General features: G+C 48.9%; 1 protein-coding gene across 3 annotated transcripts in view; it reads left to right on the top strand.

Annotated features, from left to right (window-relative positions):
- DNAI1 (dynein axonemal intermediate chain 1) overlaps positions 1-20,227 on the top strand; it is a 259,683-nt gene extending 239,456 nt beyond the window's left edge. For all 3 annotated transcript variants that reach the window (XM_048851944.2, XM_048851946.2, XM_048851945.2), the window contains one exon: positions 19,923-20,227. In XM_048851944.2, the coding sequence (XP_048707901.2) occupies positions 19,923-20,027 (105 nt within the window). In that variant the 3' untranslated portion in view covers positions 20,028-20,227. The remainder of the gene's footprint in view (positions 1-19,922) is intronic.
- The last annotated feature ends 1,242 nt before the right edge of the window (positions 20,228-21,469 follow it).

Genomic DNA, 21,469 nt, shown 5'->3' with positions numbered 1-21,469 from the left:
GTGAGCAACCCCTGGGCCCCTTTGTACGTTTCATACTATAACCAGATGAAATGAGGTGGTTTTGACTAAGCTTCCCTTGAGCGTTGGGTTTGTTTGCAACACCAAGCGAAGCTCAGTGATCTGGCCTGTGCTGCCCAGAACCAAAGAAAATGTCAGTACAAGACCCTTGGCACCTGTTGCTAGAGGAGATGTGTCAGCCCTGCTCTCTGGCCAGACTGGAACTTAGTCAATTACATTCTGCCTAGGAAGATTCCACTGGAGTTTGAATCGGATGCAGTATTCTTCGCTTCCTGTCCTACACTGGTGTGCAGTGGTGCCATCCGCTGTTAGAACAACTGCTGGGATTTGCTCCAGAAGTGGCTGTGTTTCGGCGATGGTTGAAGTGCTCTGATAGTGCATTGTTTGTACATAGGGTGACCAGACAGCAAGTGTGAAAAATCGGGACAGGGGGTGGGGGGTCATAGGAGCCTATATAAGAAAAAGACTCCCAAATCAGGACTGTTCCTATAAAATCGGGACATCTGGTCACCCTATTTGTATAGCAATCAGCAGAGCACTTGGGGATCTTTTGGGATGAAAGACGCATGCTGCCTTCTGCCGCACAGTGCAGAAGGGAGCAAAATATAGCAAACTAGAGACCTTGCTATGGAGGGTTTGAGGGCACAGAAGCAGCTTGGCTGTATGATCATCCTGGCATCCACACACACTTCCCCAGGGCAGGGCTCTGCCAGGAGCCAGGGAACAGCCACTCTCTGTGCCTTGTCCCTTTGGGTCTGGGTGGGTTTCCAAGTGGATACTTGCCCCCCTCCCTGTTCCAGGTTTCATGTAGGAAGCCTGTGGCCTTGTTACTGGGGGCCAGATTCTGTTGCTCTTTTCCCCACTGAGTAATACTCCACTCCGAGTGTAACTCCACGGAAGTCAATGTGAGCAAAAGTGGCAGACTCTGAGTCTGTATAGAGATGTTATTGCTCCCACTTTTCCTTCCCAAGGGCTTTTCCTTGTACTCTCCTCCCTATAATTTCAGCTTGAAGCATGTCACACTGCTAAGGACACTGTTAAAAGAAAATCAATATTAATAACCTGTTTACCCAGTCTGATGAGATCTGCTGCATTAATTTAGATGGACTGTATGGGCCCAAAGGATTGAAAGTGTTGACATGACCCTAAACTGTGCAACACTAAACAGAGTCAAACAAGATTTGGGATTTTGTAGACAGAGACCTCAGCCTGCTTAGCATCACAGCAAACACACCATTAAACATTCTTTTAACCCTTGGTTAGAGATACATAAGAGAAGGAAAAATCATTAAAGCACTCGAAGTGTCAAGTATTAAGTCAGGCTTTCATTTTAAGAGCATCCGTGGTTCCCTTTCCCTTTAGCTGGAGCGTTTTTGGAAGGAGAAAACCCCCTTGTTTGACAGTGTCTGAGATGGTGCCAAAGATGGTTATAACTCTCCTGGGGGAGGGCAAAGACGATAGGGGAGATGGGCTGACGCTAGCATTGTTGCTGCTGCTGTTAAGTTCCAACCCGTTTCCTAGAGGACAAGACAAGACAAACACACCGGCCTGGGGACAGAAAAGAACAGCAAAGGGAGAAAATGCAGCTTCTGTCATTGGTGCTGATGGTTACTCGCACTCTGCATGCTGGGCAGACACAGGCACAGCGCCCGGCCTTATCAGCCGTTCTGAGACCTGGCAAACTTGTACCAGCATTGGGCTGCTTAGGGCGTTGCTTCTAGTGGCCTGTTTTGGGTCACAGGCTTACAGCACTGTTGCAAAATATACAGTCTTGATCAGCTGAGCCAGACTCTCTTTAGACAGAAGGAAAAACAAGAGAGGAAAGAGAAGAAATAAGGCAGGGAAGGAAAAGGACACACGAAGGGGTAACGTCTTACATCCCAACTGCTGGTCAGGATTTAGCCAGAGCCAGTAGAGGTGGCAATGTCATCTGGGTCCCTCTCTGTGGCCTGGTCAGGATATATCTCAGGGTTAGGGTGAAGAAGGTCTGGGATCCTGGGAAACAGGAGGGGTTGGCACTCACTCCTTCCCCTTCTCCTGTTGTTCAGTCAGCCAGCATCCTGGTAGCCAGCTTTTCCCCTCTGTTAATTTTCACACCCCCTGCAAAGTCTTTCTGTCTGATTTTTTTTGTACTTTTGTTATTATCGGTTATTGTGACACTTTATAAACTTTCATTCACTTTTTACAGCTGAACTCACAATTAGGGTAGATTTGGAGGCCCCATTATCAAAACTGAACCTTTTGGAGTTTCTTCCTGTGTATGCTCAGACCTTTTGCTGAGACAAGGCAGGAGAGGTAATATCTTTTATTGGACCAGCTTCAGCTATTACCTCACCCCCCTTGTCTCTCCAATATCCTGGGACCAACACAGCTACAACACTGCATATCGACCTCCTGTCAGTGACATGGATGGGAAAAGATGCCAGTGCAAATGCCTCTTGGATTCGTTTGCACCATTGTGAACATTGTTTGAAAGCTGCAGGAGCAGGGATGTCTCGTTTGATGCCTGGGCAACGAAACCCAGCCATTTCAACCAGCACTGATCCCTCTGGTAACTTACGCCTGGCATACATACCCATGAGTCAGGAGAGTGTCAAAAGCCAGTGCCCTGTTGCGTGTTCAGTGGGCAGCCCTAATTTCCAGAATAGTTCCTGACACCAAAACCCGATCAGCATCCCCAAAGCCAGCTGCTCCTTTTGTCTGCAAGGCTGTTGCACTTCGGCCTCCCATGGCGGCCCATTCAAATGATCAAGGAATGGTGTGGGCGCAGGGGGCGCCACCCGCCGTGTTGCAAACAAAGTCAGCAGCTGGTGCTGATGCTGGAGCCCGTTATTAAAGCAAGGAGAAAGCAGGTGGAGAGAGTAGAGACACTTGCTCTGGTAATGTTCGTGATGAGGAAATAGTGGTTCATTCACTGAACTCAAGAGAGCTGAATGATTGCTGTAGCATTCAAGGAAATCACAAATGACTCTGCTTCACTCGGAGACGTTCCGCCTTCTCAAAGGCCAAATGAAATTGAATCTCATTGAGTTTTATTGAGCCGATACATCCACTGAAATAGAGAACCCCCGGTGTTACGTGCTCAGTTACTACAAACCAACATGCATCAGCCTCATTGCATTTACATTCAGGGAGCAACCTCTGCTTTTAAATGTGGATATGGATGGGAAGCAAAGATTTCTTCCTGTGTAATGAGTGCTCCTGCGAAGGAAATTGTAGTTTTCATTTTCAGTGCTTGCATCCCCTCTGGTTATTCGGCATTAAATTGCAGGCTCTGGTTCAGTATAACTCATTATTGGTTGCCTTATTACAGTGCATCAAGGGTGATAAAACGCAGCTGAGAACAAATTGTAAATAAAACAGGTTATTTGAAATGAGTTGGTGGGTCTTAGCCCAATTCCTTGCTTCTGCGTGGTAAAACCAGCAACGCTCAGATACCAGGGTGACAGGCACTAGATAAAAACCCAGATACATAGACTGTTGGTGGCACCCCATTGAAATTCTCCACTGAATGGCCAATGAAAACGAACCACTCTCTCACCATAGAGGTAGTTTCACCGTGTCAGGATTCAGGAACACTTGTGTAGGTGGCCTGGGGGCTCAGTGGACCAGAGTTTACCTTTTGTTCTCTACCAATTTTGGACTGCTGAATGAAGGAGTTGCTATTGCTTTTACCAGGGAGGGCAAAATTAACCTTTGAATGCTTGAGTTTAAGATAATATGCTCTTCTGTCACCTAGAAATTTCCAGCTATACCAGGAGAACATTACGGTTCCATTTCAGACCGAGCTGTAGCTGGGTTAGAGAAACCATTACATTCCCATAAGCGTCTGTATCAAGTCTTTATCTGAATGGTGTTGCTTATAGAGATGCCTTGACTGTGTCTCGGGCAATAAACGTCAGTTTTTCCTGACACATCCTAACCTAGTAGTGCCCATGCGGTGTTCTTCATTGAAATGAATTAGCTAGCTACAAAACAAAGCTACTTAGATGGTTATAATTGAGTCCATCCAACTGCATGAACAATACTTCATGTAGATGGAGGCAGTTGATAGGAATTCTCTGCAGCAGGAATGTGCTAAGTAAACTAAGGAGCAAAGTGTAGAAGATCATAATTAGGCCAACCATGGTGTCTGAGTCAGAGTGCTGGCCAGCGAGGAAGAGAGAACAACTCCTTTGCACTGCCGAAAGCTCAGCTGGATGCTGGGTAAGATGAGAGCCGATAGGGTACACAGTGAAATGGCATGAGCCATGATGCAGGCAGTCCTCATAAAAAGCTGAGGGAGTATTGTCTGAGGTGGCTGGGTCATGTGAGATGATGAGTTGTGGGATATGTTGTCCAGAAGGTACAAGAGTGAGTAGTCACGTGACAAAGACCACAAGGAAGACCTGGAAAAACGTGGTTTGAGATGCTGAAGGCAGGCATGAAGAAGGTTGGTGTCAGCTTGGAAGATGAACTTGGCAAGAATGCTTGGAGCTGAAGAACAAGCGCTGCTGACCCTTATTGATGGGACAAGGCAAAAGTGAAGAAATTAATTCCATCAATAAATAAAAATTGTCCCTGCATCACTCCAGAGCTTAACTTGCATCTGGAGGAAGCACTGAAAGAATCTTACAATTTGATTCTTTCAAATGTCAAGTGTTTTCAAACTTCATGTTTCAAACAGGGCCTTCTTTCATTTGCAGATTGATGTATTTGTCGATTGTGGCAAAAGCCCTAAATTCTCAACACTCATGAAAAGGACTGTGTATGTGAGAGAGAGAGACAGAGAGATTCTCATGTACATAACTAGAATCCAGTAATCACATCGCCCATGACTTTCTATCATATGCTTCATCTTTTGGAGAACAGCTTCAAAAGGCTTGTTAATCTGTAGATTTAATGAACGTGATAACCTTTGTATTCATGCAGCTCTGCTTTTCCGCCTGTGCCTCTGAGCCATCTCATGTACAAATGGCAAAGAGTCCTGTTCCACCTTATAGACTAACAGACGTATTGGAGCATAAGCTTTCATGGGTGAATACCCACTTCGTCGGATGCATGTAGTGGAAATTTCCAGAGGCAGGTATAAATATGTAAGCCAGAATCAGGGTAGGGATAATGAGGTTAGTTCAATCAGGGAGGATGAGGCCCTCTTCTACCAGTTGAGGTGTGAACCCCAAGGGAGGAGAAACAGCTTTTGTAGTTGGCTAGCCATTCACAGTCTGTGTTTAATCCTGAGCTGACGGTGTCAAATTTGCAAATGAACTGAAGCTCAGCAGTTTCCCTTTGAAGTCTGGTCCTGAAGTCTTTTTGCTGCAGGATGGCCACCTTTAAATCTGCTAGTGTATGTCCAGGGAGGGTGAAGTGTTCTCCTACAGGTTTTTGTATATTGCCGTTCCTAATATCTGATTTGTGTCCATTTATCCTTTTACGTGGGGACTGTCCAGTTTGGCCAATGTACATAGCAGAGGGGCATTGCTGGCACATGATGGCGTATATTACATTGGTGGACGTGCAGGTGAATGAACTGGTGATGGTCTGGATGATCTGGTTAGGTCCTGTGATGGTGTCGCTGGTGTAGATATGTGGGCAGAGTTGGCATCGAGGTTTGTTGCATGGATTGGTTCCTGAGTTAGAGTTACTATGGTGCCGGGTGTAGTTGCTGGTGAGAATATGCTTCAGGTTGGCGGGTTGTCTGTGGGCGAGGACTGGCCTGCCTCCCAAGGCCTGTGAAAGTGAAGGATCGTTGTCCAGGATGGGTTGTAGATCACTGATGTTGGGTTGGAGAGGTTTTAGCTGAGGACTGTATGTGATGGCCAGTGGAGTTCTGTTGGTTTCTTTCTTGGGCTTGTCTCGCAGCAGGAGGCTTCTGGGTACACGTCTGGCTCTGTTGATCTGTTTCCTTATTTCCTCGTGCGGGTATTGTAGTTTTGAGAATGCTTAGTGAAGATCTTGTAGGTGTTGGTCTCTGTCTGAGGGGTTGGAACAAATGTGGTTGTACCTCAGTGCTTGGCTATAGACAATGGATCGTGTGGTGTGTCAGGGATGGAAGCTGGAGGCATGAAGGTAGGCATAGCAGTCGGTGGGTTTTCGGTATAGGGTGGTGTTAACGTGACCGTCACGTATTTGCACCGTGGTGTCTAGGAAGTGGACCTCCCGTATAGATTGGTCCAGGCTGAGGTTGATGGTGGGGTGGAAGCTGTTGAAATCATGGTGGAATTCTTCCAGGGTTTCCTTCCCATGGGTCCAGATGATGAAGATGTCATCAACGTAGCGTAGGTAGAGAAGGGGTGTGAGTGGACGAGAGCTGAGGAAGCGTTGTTCCAGGTCAGCCATAAAAACGTTGGCATATTGTGGGGCTATGCGGGTGCCCATAGCAGTGCCACTGGTCGGGAGGTGTATATTGTCACCAAATTTGAAATAATTGTGCATGAGGATAAAGTCATAGAGCTCAGCAACCAGTTGTGCTGTGGCATCATCAGGGATACTGTTCCTGACAGCTTGTATTCCATCTGTGTGTGGGATGTTTGTGTAGAGAGCCTCTACATCCATGGTGGCTTGGATGGTGTTTTCTGGAAGATCACCAATGCATTGTAGTTTTCTCAGGAAGTCAGTGATGTCACGGAGATAGCTGGGAGTGCTGGTGGCGTAGGGTCTGAGTAGAGAGTCCACATATCCAGACAGTCCTTCAGTGAGAGTGCCAATGCCTGAGATGATGGGACGTCCAGGGTTTCCGGGTTTATGGATCTTGGGTAGTAGATAGAATAACTGCGGTCGGCAGAAGGCACTGCACTGAACAGGGGACAGTCAAGCTAGTAAGATCTGCATGCCCTGCACAACACAGAGCTGTGCAGTACAGGGGCTCCTCCTGCAGCCTGTGTATGTAGATCCATCGGCCAAGCCACTCTCTCTGCCTAAAGGAGGCTGGGAGCAGCCAGTGGGCCTGTAGCCCATGGGCCATACTATGAGTGTAGAGTGGAGGAAGGATGCTGTCCCACACCCAAACTCACTGCGAACCCCTGTGCAAAACTTGGAGCCAACTGGCCTCTAAATTCCTGTGCCCAACTTGAGACACCCGGGGCCTGATTTTCAGAGGTGCTGAGCAATTGAAGTCAGTGGGAGCAGTGAGTGCTCGGTCTCTCTGAAAACCAGGTGCATGGTGTCTCGAGTTAGGGTCCCCAAACCAGAAACCACCAAAAGCAGTAGCTGCTCTGCGCAGCAGAACGGCTTGGGCTCGGCTGCAGGTACGGCCTTTCACTCCTGAACACTGGAGCTGGCCTCATGGTGGCTTCACCCCTCTGACAGTTTGCAGCATCTCATGCCATTTTATTCCTGTCTGTTCCCCTGTTTTGAATGCACTTCTGTGGGGTTTTCCTTTCCCTTCTTCATTTGATTTCTCCAGGCGAGGTTCTCTATTAGTTCCCTTTTTGTTACTTCTGTGCATAACTTCTGGGGCTATCAATGTGCTCAGCTCTCCAGCTCACCACTCATATGCCCATGCCCTGGGCTTGGGTCGCTGGAAAGCTACCTGGGGATGAACTTAACAGTAGTATTATGCCATTGCATTAGCACATGATGACACTGGATAATGCTAAATTAGCAAACTCTCTGCCAGGGAAGGCCTATTATGGTTCACTTTAAAGGCATATTCTGCTAGAAGGAGGCTGCTAATGGAAGTGAGAACCATTTTATACAGTGTTAAAGTGTTGGTGCTTTATGAACAGAGTAGCTGAATATTTAATGGTGATTCCTCTCCACTCCCTGTTTTCTTGCTAAAACGATCCATTTCCTTACTCTGAAACACGGACTACAAGAGCACTTGTCCGGAAAGTAACAGCTGGTGCCGTTCACCTCTGTCCATTTAGACTAGCACATTCTGCTTCATTCTGCCGCTGTAATGAGAAAGCACTCTTGCTGGCCCAGTGAGGATTAGATTTGTGAGATTGCTCTGCTGTGGCTTACCCACATTCGTTAATTTCTTTGTGGTTGCTCCTCGGACCAGATATGTGCAGGATCTAAGCAGCATTTCATTATTATTTTTTTTACATGACTAACCTGCTCACAAACAGCATAGCACCATTGGGGAAGGAATAGAAGCATCTAATTAAAGAAAAAATGCACAGTGTTTGAAATTCATCGGATCTGACAGCATCTGAGCCACAACCTGCACTGAGATGAAGTCTTCCAGATATTTCAAGAAATCCTGTTCTATAAACCAGAGATAGAAGTGTTTGTGTTACCTAAACACACAGGACTTGAATTGCAGAAGTGAAGAAAAGTATTATTTATGTAGAGCTAAATTTTCAAAAGTAGCTACATGACTTAGGGAGGCAAAGTCCCCTTGGCTTTTGTGATGGGGTTTGACTCACCACCGTGGCGCCTCCTGCTGGCTGACCTGGGAATTAGCTCTCATTTCGCCTTCCGGGGAACCCGACAGTCCTCAGTCCAGCCACTTGCCTCAGTGGCAAACTGCAGTGTCTGGTCTAGCCACTCACCTCAGTGGCAAACTGCAATCCATGCACTGGCCACTCCCCTTGGTGGCGGGGGGGAGCTAAAGGGAGGGCACCCAGGCCTGCCTGCTACTCCAGGTCCCGGCCCAGGGACCCTATCGCCGGCAGCCACATACTACCCCTCCTTCTACTCCACCATCTGTTTCCCTGGGCCACTTCCCCGCAGCCCTAGCACCTTCTCCTTTGTATCAGGGCCTCAGTCTGGTAGCCCTCAGGTAGCCCAGCACTGCTCTGTCCGTGATGCTGTCTCTCTCAACTCTCCTACTGGGCAGCCAGTCCTCCTCCCTTGGCCTCCAGGGAGAGACTCCTTCTGTTCTGCTCAGCAGCCCTTCTTATATAGGTCAGCCTGGTCCTGGCTGGCTTTCAATGGGATTGAATTTCCTAATCATTTAGGCACTATTGAAAATGCTACCCCTAGATTCAGACTCCAAGGCCAGAAGGGACCACTATGATAATGTAATCTGACCTCCTGCATATAACACAGGCCATAGAACGTTCCCAAAATAATCCCTAGAGCAGAGCTTTTAGAAAAACATCCAATCTTGATTTAAAAATTGTCAGTAATAGAGAATCTACCACGACTCTTGGTAAGTTGTTCCAATGATTAATTACTCTCACCATTAAAAATGTACCCCTTATTTCCAATCTGCATTTGTCTAGCTTCAACATCCAGCCATTGGACCGTGTTATACTTTTCTCTGCTAGATTGAAGAGCCCATTATTAAATATTTGTTCCCCATGTAGATACTTCTAGACTGTAATCATCACCCCTTAAACTTCTCTCTGTTAAACTAAATAGACTGAGATCCTTGAGTCTATCACTCTAAGGGTTTGTCTACACTTATGGCTAAATCGATGCAGAGGTGTCGATTTAGCAGGTCTGGTGAAGACCCACTAAGTCGATGGGAGAGAGCTCTCCTGTTGACGTCTGTACTCCAGCTCCCCGAGAACAATAAGGGAAGTCATGGGAGAGCATCTCCCATTGACACAGTGCAGTGTAGACACTGCGGTAAGTTGACCTAAATTAGGTAACGTACATAACTGAAGTAGTGTAATTTAGGTTGATTTACAGCGTTAGTGTAGACCAGCCCTTAGGCATGTTTTCTAATCTTTTAATAATTCTCATGGCACTTCTCTGATCCCTCTCCAATTTATCAACATCCTTCCTGAATTGTGGACACCAGAACTGGACCCAGGATTCCAGCAGCGGTCACCCTAGTGCCAACTACAGAGGTAAAATCACCTCTCTGCTTCTACTCGAGATTCCCCTGTTGAGGCATCCCAGCATCGCATTAGCTCTTTTGGCCACTGCATCACAATGGGAACTCATGTTCAGCTGATTATCCACCGTGACCCCAAAATCTTTTCCAGAGTCACTGCTTCCCAGGAGAGCGTCCCCATGACCTACATTCTTTGTTCCTAGATGTATACATTTGCATGTAGTAATATTAAAGAGCACCTTGTTTGCTTGTGCCCTGCTTAGCAAGCGATCCAGATTGTTCTGTTTCAGTGACCTGCCCTCTTCAGTATTTACTACTCCCAGAGTTTTTGTGTCATCTGCAAACTTTATCAGTGATGATTTTATGTTTTCTTCCAGGTCATTAATAAAAATTTTAAATAGGGAAGGGCCAAGAACTGATCCCTGTGGGACTCTGCTAGAAACACACCCATTTGATGATGATTCCCCGTTTATAATTATATATTGAGACCCCTCAGTTAGCCAGATTTTAATTAATTTAAAGTGTGCCATGTTAATGTTATATCTTTCTAGTGTTTTAATCAAAATGTCCTTTGGTACCAAGTTCAATGCCTTAGAAAAGTCTGAGTCTGTTCCATCAACACTATTACCTTTTCAGCCAAACTTGTAATCTCAAAAAAAAAAAAAAAAAAAGATATCAAGTTAATTTCACAGCATCTATTTTCCATAAACACATGTTGATTGACATGAGTTACATTATCCTTCTTTAATTATCAGCTGCTCCATTATCTTGCCTGGAATTAGTATCAGACTGTTGTGCCTATAATTACCTGGGTCACCCTGTTTTCCCGTTTTTAAATATTGGCACAACATGAGCTTTCTTCTAGAACTTTCCCAGTGTTCCAAGACTTATTGAAAATCAACATTAACAAGCCAGCGAGCTCTCAGCCAACTCTTTTAAACTCTTGGATGAAAGTTATCCAGGCCTGTTGATTTAAAAATGCCCCTAGTGCACTTTACAAGTGGATACAGACGAGGGGCCAGATCCTCAAAGGTAGTTAGGCATCTAAATACCTTTGAGGATCTGGGCTAAGGTCCCTCCCTTGAGCTTACAGTCTTAGGGCCCAAATCTGCAAGGTGCTGAGTGCCCTGAATTCCTAGAGAAGTCTCTCAGTGATGAGAGCACTTGGCATCATGCAGGATTAAGACAATAATACAATGAAAATACCACAAGATCTTAGCGTGTAGAAGGGAAAGTGGGAAAGGACATTTTTAAACACAGAGATTGCCCTTGTACTGCATTGCAGCCACTCGTGATTCATGAAGCCCCAATGAACTTTATTTAAAAATGTCCCACTGCACTTAATTACTAAAGTTCACGGGGGCTGCTGAGATTTGTGTTATACATTGCACTACAATATTGTCCCAACCAGTAAACTTGCTGGGACAAACACCATTCCGGAATACCCATTAGCTCACTATGGGGACCAAAGAACAGATGAGAGGGGATCAAGAAGTGGGCATGAGTCTCTGCTGGAGAAGGATTTTTCCCTCTGTCTTGGGCCTACAAGGTGTACAGATCTCTGGTCTAAAGTACTTTTATTGGTCATCTTGGAAAAGCAATGGCAGTTTTCACTAGTGAAAAACCAGCCTTCACCACAGATAACAATCAGTTGCAAACATCCATTTTTTTCAAAACTCTAGCTAAGATGTGATTATTTTTCTCCCTGCCGGTTTCCCACTGGGGCTATCTCCCACCCTCTAACTGTTATATTCTTTACTAAGGGACAGGGTTTATACTTGAGTGAGATTTGCCTTAGGACTCAGCTACCATACCATACTCATACCATAACCATGTTATAAATTGGTTAGTCGCTAAGATGCCACAAGTACTCCTTTTCTTTTTTCTTTTTGCGATTACAGACTAACACGGCTGCTACTCTGAAACCATGTTAGAGGTAACCAAGCTCTGACTCACTCGTTACATCTGTACAGCCACTCAGCAGCACCTTTCCCAGCACAACGCTGTGTCCACTGCATTGACCTGTCCCTACCATGTGACCCAGCTGCAGTGGTGTAGTGCACTCTGGGAAAATCTGGGCTGCCTCAATTGCGGGTGCCAATGGAGTGGCCTGTGGGTGTCTCTCGCGTGGTGCAATGAATTGTGTGAGGGCAGCCTACACAGAGGCATGGGATGCAGGAAGACTGATTGACCCAGTTGCACAGAGGTGATCAGGGTGTCCCAGTGCCATATCCAGAACCATGCTAAAACCCAGTCTGACAAGCATGTTGCAACCCCGTCCATGTACACGTGATTGGGGGTGATGTTTTAGCAATGTGCGTATGGTCACAGACTGTGCAGAGTCAACCTGATTACAAAGAGTCAAATTCTGACAGGTGCTGAGCATCTGAACGGAGCCAGTGCGTGTTGCAGATGCACCAGCACCTCTCAGGAGTCATCCCGGACGTGGTTACGTTCTGTGGGACCGACGGCCCCGTACTCAGTCTGTTTCACTGGATTATTTGCTGGGATGGTGGTGACTGCTGCGCGTCTTGGACACGATACTCCAGCTTCTGCATGTGAGGAACTCCCATTGAAGAGCTCTGCCCAGGGTTTAAATGAGACTTCAGTGATTCATAGAGTGTAAAGCCAGAGGGAAGCATTAGATCATCTATTCTGACTTCCTGTATATCATAGGCCAGCGAATTTTGCCCAGTTACCCCTGTATTGAGCCCAATTATTTGTTTTTGGTGAACGCATCTTCTAGAAATGCATCCAGTTGGATCTGAAGACTTCAGGAGACAGAGACTCTGCCACTTCCCTTAGGAGTATGCTCCAATAGTCACCTTCGCTGTTAAAAAATTGTGCTTTATTTCCTGTTGGAATTTGTCTGGCTTCAGCATCCAGCCACTGGTTCTTGTTATTCCTTTCTTCACAAGACTGAAAAGTCATTTATTGTCTGACATTCTCTCCTCCTGAAGGTACATACACGCTGTAATCAAGGCACCTCTCAATCTTCTTTCTGATCAAATAAACAGATTGAGCTCTTTAGGTCTCTCAATGTAAGGCCTTTTCTCCAGCCCTTAAATTGCTGTTGTGGCTCTTCTCTGCACCCTCTGCAAGTTTTCCTCATCCTTTCTGAAATTGCACCAGACCTGGACAAAGTATTGCAGTGGTGCATTGGCCTTTTGCTGGCGCCCAGCACAGGGGTGAATGTCATTTGTGGAGGGGCTTTAGAATCTGCTCCCTCTTTGTGCCAATAAGGCACAGGACAGCTTCCCAGTTTGAGATGTGCATTCCTACGGTGCATATCAGAGAATCAGTGCTTGTGTGCAATGGGAAAGGAATTAGGGCCAGATCTGTAAAGGTATTTAGGTGCCTAACTCCTATAGACCTTTGAAGATATGCCCCTTAGTAACTAGGGGAAACGCCCATTTGGCTCTTGGGTGGGCAGGGGGAGCGTGATACAATGCCCAGGCTTGGGAACTGGGCCAGCAAGAAGGAATTCTGCAGAAGTAAGACATCCCTCCTCGGAGCGAAGAAAATTCAGTTCATTCCCATTCAGCTCAGACCCAGCTCCGTCTGTTATCAGATTAAGCTAGAACACCAAGAATTTCACAAGCCAAGCATTCCTTCCCCAAGATTGAGTATTGCTTTTAAAAAACTCTCCTCCTCAGCACCTGTTCCGGTTGTTTTAATTTGTTCTCCATGGCACTCATTGGTTTCATCAGGGCAGAGCACCAGTTTGCCCAAAGGACCCCAAAGCATTTTGCACTTTCCAGTGCAGTCCCTTTGTACTACTGGAGAGCTGGTGTAGTTGGCCCTGGGGGGAATCACCCAAGTGCAAGGGAGGTCTTCCAGGAAAGGAGAGTTAGCGTAGAGGCTCCAATTAGCATCTTCAGCTCCCGCAGGAGGTGTGGCCAGAGGAAGGTGGTGTGGTTGAATGCCTCTACAGTGCACCAGTCCTGAGCTGTGGTTTCAGCCCCTTGGTGCTGTTAGTAGGCAGCATAAATTAGAGCAGTCTGAGGGCTTCTCTAACTTATACTTCCCACCGTGGCAGCAGGATAGGGAGAACAGAGGTGAGCTTTACACCACCTTGGCACCCCTCCCCCCCACATAGCAGTGTGTGCTCCTCAGCTGCAGCCAAGTATCTGATCCTGTATGTGTAGAGCAGTCACCTCATCACTGAAATGCAGCCATTTCTGGGGTGGAGGATAGCACCCAGGTTGCAAATCAGTGAGAGAAGGGGATGTTTTGGGCTAGACACTGCTACAAATCAAAACATGCGGTGAAACATTTAAAGTGAAATGTGCAGTTGCTAGAGGTCTTGGTGTGTGTGAAAAAATGTCTGTGCGATTGCATGGCTGCAGTTGTGCGCAGTTACCGCATTTGTGTGTGCAATTTCCTAATGGTCTCTGGAAAGCCCAGACCCAGTCTCTCCCCTTCACAGTAACCATAGTGCACTAAACTAACCAGGTATTCAAACACAGGCAGGGCACTTCTCCCAAGCCGTTATTGTGGGGCTGAATCAGCTAGGCTCATCCTCGGCCCCTCTGCCCGGCGGCTGTGCTCAATCGCTCCAGTCAGAGCCTACTGGGGAGACTGCAGCAGCCCAGGTCTCCCACTCTGCCCCTGTTGCTAGCTTCATTTCTGATTGGCACCGTTCAGGATGTCTGTGCTGCCCCCAGCCCCCCCAGACAGAAAACCTGACCATTGCCCAGGCTGCACTTCTCCTGGCCAAGGAGCCTTTCCCCAGCTGGCTACGTAACACCGACAGACCCCCCACACCACCCTTTTGGCAGGCGGGATCGAACCTGGGGCCTCTGGAGCTTAGTGCATGAGCTTCTACTGCATGAGCTGAAAGCCAACTGTGTGTAGAGCAGACTCATTCATCTCTCTCTCAGTGGGCTCGGTGCCACTAAATGGACAGAGCACCACGCCCAGGAGGTGTGTGGATTACAGGTATTCCTATCCAGTTTTAGTGCATCGATTGCTGTGTCCATTGGAAGGAAGCTGAATGCACTGTCTCCTTTTGCTCTTCATTTCATGGCCTCGTCGGATCTGTTCCGCTCCTTATCCCCGCTCCCCTGAACGTGCTCTCCTGACTTCAGCTTCCCTTCTCCCTTCTCCATGCTTCCCAGCCAGCTGGCCGCCATCTCCCACGGAACTGGCCGTTCCACATCACAGAATGAATGGCTGTCACTTATAAACCTCAGCACTGAAGACCTGTGACACTGCCCCCGTGATCTGCCAGCTGTTTGTGCAGCTCACAGAGGAGCAGATTTGGAAGGACAAATAATGGGATGCTCTGACTTGCCCCCCTCCAAAAAAAGACCCGTTGGACAGTTTCATTCCTTCACTGTTACTGGGGAGCTGTCACTTCTCATACTGAGGAAACCCCTGAGGTGCCCACCCTTGGGTTTGCTCTAGTGGCTGCAGAGAGCTGTAATGACCAGTCATCAGTTCCCCTCTGTTTGCATTTTGGAGCGATGAAGGTGTAGGCACGGGGACCTGTCCATGCGGCCTGAGCAGCGGCAGCCTTGGCCCTTGCGTAATGAGGAGGGAGCGGGGATCTTTGCCGTGAGTCTCAGAATGCGTCACGGTTCGCCCCGTGCTGGTGTCAGGCGTCAGGCTGTGAAAGCTGAACCTCCACCTGAGCTCAGCTTCAGCAACACATTCACTTATCGCCTCTGAGCACAGAAGGGAAACAAACACCTGCATTGCCAGCTTAGATCTCGCCTGCCATTGCTAGGAAAGGTCAATTTCCTTTCTCAGTTTGCCCCATAGGATGATGTCCCTTCCTGCGGCTCTCACATCCAGCACTGCTGAGCTGATTAAAGCATGGGCATGTGCATGCATGCCACTGCCATCTAGACGGAATCAGATTAGTTCAGCTATGTGTTATAGGCCCAATACTGCTATTAACGAAGTGCCATGTGCCATGACGCTGGCCTATTCCCTAGGCAGTTTTTCCAGAGAAGGAGGGAACGAATCCTTCCCTATGGAAAGACCTCAGAACAGCAGAGCAGGAGTGGTCTTCATGCCTTACTCCCCATGTGGACACTACGGCAGATGAGCTCTGTCTTTTCCATGCATGCGTTCCCTGGCCATACCACCCCACCACTAGCTAACAACCCAGAGGCAGTCATGGGAGCCAGAGGGAGGGAAGTCCCTGGTACTTTGCCGACTTTTGCTGTAGAATCATTCTTGACGCTGGGACTTGCTGCCCTTAATAAACAGGTCATAAACAGGCCATCTTGACAAAGATAACACGTTGTGGCTGCTCCCATCATAAGCTAACTTCCACCAATCATTGTAACGTCTAGGCACCCAGGACAGGAGATGGTAAGCTTCATTGTGGGCCTAGTTAGGTCTGTGTTCACTGTCCCATCTTCAGAGTGGGGACTGTAGTCGCAGGGCCTGATTCACCACTACATTTCTCCATCTCCATCTTGGTCTATCGCTGTTGAATCAGTGGCGTTATGGAAACATAAAACGGCAGTGACACAGTGGTGATCAGGCCTGGACTTTTGTGGCTACGGCTGCCACCTCTACTGAGCGACAGCAGGTGCAAACAGATGCCTCTTGCCTTGCGGCCTAATGGATCTCTTGAGGCTAATGGTGCGTGTGACCCATGGGCTGGTGCACCAGCCAGCATGGCCTGAAAGCGGAATTTCAGTTTCTGTCTCCTGGGTCTTTTGTATTTGAGAAACACTACAGTGTCAACTGAACCCAAATTTTCACACACTCTGTAGTTCCGTCCTGAAACCAAGGATTTGCTGCCTGGCCTTTCTCAGTTGAGGTTTGCACCCCTATTCCCCGCAGCTGTGTCCTATCCAACCTTCTACCTGGCCCTGACTTTGGGTCTCCCACTGAGCAGGCTCCCTCTTACAGGAAACGCTGCCTTTGAGCTGACACGTGATCCTTGGTCACCTGACTCAGGTGGTCAGCCAGAACCTTGAAATAGGGTACTGGACGGCATGCATCTGTCCTAGGACCAAGGCTCAGTACAGTTCTATAGCTGGGTTCTCTTCCCCAATAATAGCTTGTCCTCAGCCCCATCGAGCTTTGTTCTGGGTACCAACAGCTGCATTGTTCCTGTGTGATCAGTGTTCTGGGGCTGATGGAGAGAGTGAGATGGCCTAACATGTAATTGGGCCCTAGCTCACTGTCACCTTTGAAGATGGGGACCAGAACCATGAACTGTATCTGGCATGGAATAGGGAGCCAGTGTGGGGAATGGTGTACTGCTTTCACACCTACCTGTTCTGCTTGACCTGGTTGTTCTTGACCGGCTGCATTTTCTCTGTCTGCCACCATTAGTGGAGGGCACAACATTACTCAAGACTTGCAGTAAAAAGGGTGTGATCTTTATGGGTAGGAAAGAGGGGGCAGGGTTCTTGGCAGCTGCAGGTGGAAAAAGGTATTTCTGGCTACTGCAGCAGCTTGGGTAGCCAGGTGTAGCACAGAGTCCAGTGTGACTCTGACAATCAGTGCATGGATGTCACCAAAACACGGAGCCATCCTGGATTCTGCAACCTTTTCATCTCAGTCCTGCAACTCGTGTTGAGTTTGAGCCAGCTGCTGGTCACGCAGCTGCTTACTTCTTCTGCAAGGTGAGCTAGCTGGGCAAAGGTGTTATCTGTCTCAGATGAGAACTATATGGATATCTGCATCTCGTTAGTACATGGCTGGCTGTTGAGGTGGAAACATCTCAGTGTCTCCTAATGGTATAGACCATGGCTTAGCCATACTACATCTGACCACACCAATGTAAATAATAAAAGGAGGACTTGTGGCACCTTAGAGACTAAACAATTTATTAGAGCATAAGCTTTCGTGAGCTACAGCTCACTTCATGGGATGCATTCAGTGGAAAATGTAGTAAATAATGCGAGCAACCTGGATGGGAGGCTGCGATGGTATTTCCCCTGTACTCTCTGTATGTGGGTTATTCTCCATTCAGTACACGCCGCCACTGACATTTAATCCTGAGGCAGCATGCAGGAGTCTTTGGAGTCTAATCTAGCAGTAACTACAGAAAATCCCATCAGTACAAACAAAATCTGTGCTCGGGGGAATTTATTTATTCCTCACACACAAAAAAGAGATAATAGAGTTTGACATTTAGTGCTGAGCCATCTCTCCTCCTCTGCCACCCTCCCTCTCCCGACGTTTATCTTTTTGTCAAAACCGGGGAAATGATAGAGGCATCTGCTCGTTTGCTAAAATTACATCCCAGGCGCCCGTTAAATTGCTGTTCCGGGGAATCACTCCTGACAGTGTGTAATCCATGCCACAGAGTAAATTTGCGCCGTGAGTCAGCTGAAATCTGTGACATCCAGTTGGGCGGGAGGATTATGGAAGAGGACGGCGCTAGGCTCATCACGTGTCGTTTCCCTGGGTCAGCCATGCTCTCGTCAGTGTATGACGTGCAGGCAAATAGAGCCGTTTTTAAAAGGTAATTGCTCCCTTTTCTTCCCACTGATGTTAACTTGCTTGGAACTGGCAAATGGCCCTGTCTGAGCGTTTTATTTTTAACAGGAGAGGAGAGCTGGCAGCTGGCTCCTGCTCCTTCCTAATTGCCACTGTGTCTAGACTCGAGCAGACCGTGACAGCTCCAGCACTTGGTGCAGGGGGGCATCTTTTCTTAGACTCCATTGGACACATGCTACCACCACTGTCCTCGGAACCGTGCATGGGAGAGAGTGCCTGGGTATTGTTTATCCCTGCTGGGCCAGCAGTGAGCTGGCTGGTGAAACGAACCATCACTGCTGAGCTAGGAGGTCCAAAGGAACCAGCCCCAGCGCAGAGCCAAGTTTTGTCATGCAGCTCCAGCCCCCACATGCTGCAAGCCCCGTCAATCTCTTATGCTAAGCAGTGTTTGGGTGTATTGGTTGGTAGCTGGAAGGGAGACCCGCAAGGAAATCCCGATCGCAGGAAGTTGCTTTGGTGCATTAGCCGTGAACAACACCCTGGCGGCGTGGGGCTCAGGGGCGCTGTGTGGGGGAGGTATCGTCTTTCAGATGAGCTGACATCCCAACGGGTAAAGATTCCAAGGCGCGTCTTGCAAGAGAATAGTGATTAATAATTTTTAGCATCCAAAAGTTTGCCTGGCACGTTCCACATACACAGACTCTGCCTTGCAGAGATTCAAATATAGATTTTAGACCTGACACCGCTAGTGAGGTCAATATACATAAGCTGGGGAGGAGTAGGGTTAAGACAAGAGGCTAATAATAAGCTCACCTGGTCACTCAATTTTGACAAGGGATGTGCGTTTCAGTCTAACGGTCTTTAATGAGTGTGTATGATCACTCGTGGCTCGTCAGCAACATGGCGGCAGCGCGCCGGAGGGTTTTGAATGAGGAAGGCGACTGGGAAGGTATTCCTTACCTACACTAGTAGGTGGTGTGGAAGGAGGCACGTAGGTGGGAATGGGCAAAGGAAACAAGGGGTCTGTGTGGCTGCAAAACGTTAGCCATGATCCCAGCCCAGGTGCTCGCACTTGGTTGAACAATGCCCCCTTCCCCAACCTGACCCCACCTATCCCCCTTCCCCCATTGCCAGTTTGATGCGCTATTTTTTGACTTCCTTCCCTAAACTGTTGTGCGGCACTCAGGTGAGCTGCACGTCCCAGCTGGGGAAGCGAGTCCCTGGGTGTAGTTTTGGAAGGTGGCTCTTGGAGCCGTTGGGGTGGAATGTGCCATAGGAATAGCCAGCCATTGACCGCTTCTGCCTGCCGGATGCACCCTTCGCATCCCTGGACGGAGAGCACCAGGGAGATGGGCTGTGCAGACAGCATTTGTCGCCCATGTCACAGTATGCAGCCACGGAGATGGATTTGGTGGCAGGGCCCCAGGAGAGGCAGGTTGGGGCCACTGGATTTACTGTCCTTGGCTTACTCCCCACGCACTAACTAAGCAGTGGGTGAGAATGCAATAACCCTACTGCATAGCCTGATTCAGCACCCCCACTTAGCTCTGCAGGGCCCCACCCACCCAAAGCCTGGCTGTTTGGGCTTGATGTGGGGGATGAAGGCGGGGGGATCAGCCTCAATGGACTTCCCGCTGTCGCATTCTCTGGGATCAACTTCCTGGCTCAGCAAGGCCAAGAGGCCCTGCTCCCTCACTGGCCCCGCTGGCCAGCCTGCTCCGGGTGAGTCGGTGGGGTCCTTTCCACTAACAGCTGGGACTTGTTGTTTTCTCTCTAGGAAAAGAAAGGCCAAGAGATTCAGAAGGGCCCTGAGGTGGAGATCGCGAAGCTGGACAAGCTGCTAAACCTAGTGAGGGAACCGGCCAACAAGCCCGCAAAGTGAGAGAGAGGAAGGAAGCCCAGCCCGCTCCCAGCTGCACATTGGCTCCTCTCCGTCCACGTGCCGGGAAGCACCAGGCTCTGCAAACAGGTTCTCCTTTGACAGGCTCCTGTTTACCGTGCAAGTAGCATCCCCCTGAGCCTCCCATCTCATACGCAGCAGGAACACTTGGCTTCTGCATCCAAATAAACGCGTTGAAAGGAGGTTAGTCTGCAGAGCTGTCACTCGGGCTGCGCTGGCTTCTTCCTACCTGTAGGCTGAGGGGAGGAGATGGCCACCCTCTGAGACCATGGCGTATCACACAGCCAAGGCCCCATCCTGCAGTCCTTAGCAAAGTTCCCCGTGACTCCACTAAGAGCTGTGTCTGCTTGGGGACTGCAGGATCAGGCCCCGACCTGAGTGCTGTGCCACCATCTCACACCTGTGTCCTGGTGGCTGCTGCATTGCTGAGCGGTGCCCCCCACTGGAGTCAGTGTTCCCAGATCGGGTCTGGGGTACCAGAACAAAGGGGTCGGCATTGTGCAGCCGCTCCCCCCTTCTCCACCCCCTGTCCTGCACACGCCCTTCCTCACTGGCAGAAACGCCACCATCTTCCGCATGCACTGGTACAGACCTGGTGGGCGATGGTATCTGTCTCCAGTCAGGGAAGTGGTACAGGGAGCAAGGGCCACCTGCCGTTCCTTCCATCCATGGCTGATTCCGCGCGGCTTTTGCAATCCTCGGCCTCGTGTGCTAAAGAGGAAACTGCTCTGTAGCTGCTCCTGGGCGGGTGGGAAGGAGGGTTGGACCCTCTGGGTGTCCGGTGACAGGTTGGGGCTGGCTGGGAGGTGTTGGCTGCCTACCCTCCAGCATATCATTCTCAGCCGGCAAGATGAAGGGCTTGGAATTCATGGAGAGGGAGGTGCTGGCTGCACAAGCTAGGGAGTATCTCAGCCCTGGGGTTCATGGAGAGAAAGGGGGCTGCCTCGCTGCGTGGCTGACCAACTGATGGACGTAACGGGCTTGCTCTTCGTCAGTGGAGAGGAGGCTGGAGGGCAGCACAGCCTCTGCTGGTGGAAGAAAGGGGAGTAGTAGTACCCTATGGGGCATCCACACTGGGAAACACCCCCATAATCCCCCATCACTGCACACGACAAAAGCTTCTGCTCCCTTTCCACACTAAGAGCTTCCAAGAGTGGAGAATGAACATACCCAGTGCGGATGTGTCCCCAGGGGCTGGGGAAAGAAGGAACAAATCCCCAGACACCCGTGTAACCCACACACCTCCTGGGTGTGGTTTCTGTCCCACCTAGTGGCACCGAGACGACTTAGAGAGAGAGATTCATGAGTCTGCTCTACAGCCTTAGCTAACACCCATATGGCTTTCAGCTCATGCAGTAGAGGCTCATGCACTAAACTCCAGAGGTCCCAGGTTCGATCCCACCTGACGACGACCAGGGCCTGTC

This window comes from Caretta caretta, chromosome 5 (genome assembly GCF_965140235.1).
Source record: "Caretta caretta isolate rCarCar2 chromosome 5, rCarCar1.hap1, whole genome shotgun sequence".
In the NCBI taxonomy this organism is placed as follows: domain Eukaryota; kingdom Metazoa; phylum Chordata; order Testudines; family Cheloniidae; genus Caretta; species Caretta caretta.
The sequence above is the reverse complement of the archived record's forward strand: the minus strand, read 5'-3'. Positions and strand labels throughout refer to the sequence as shown.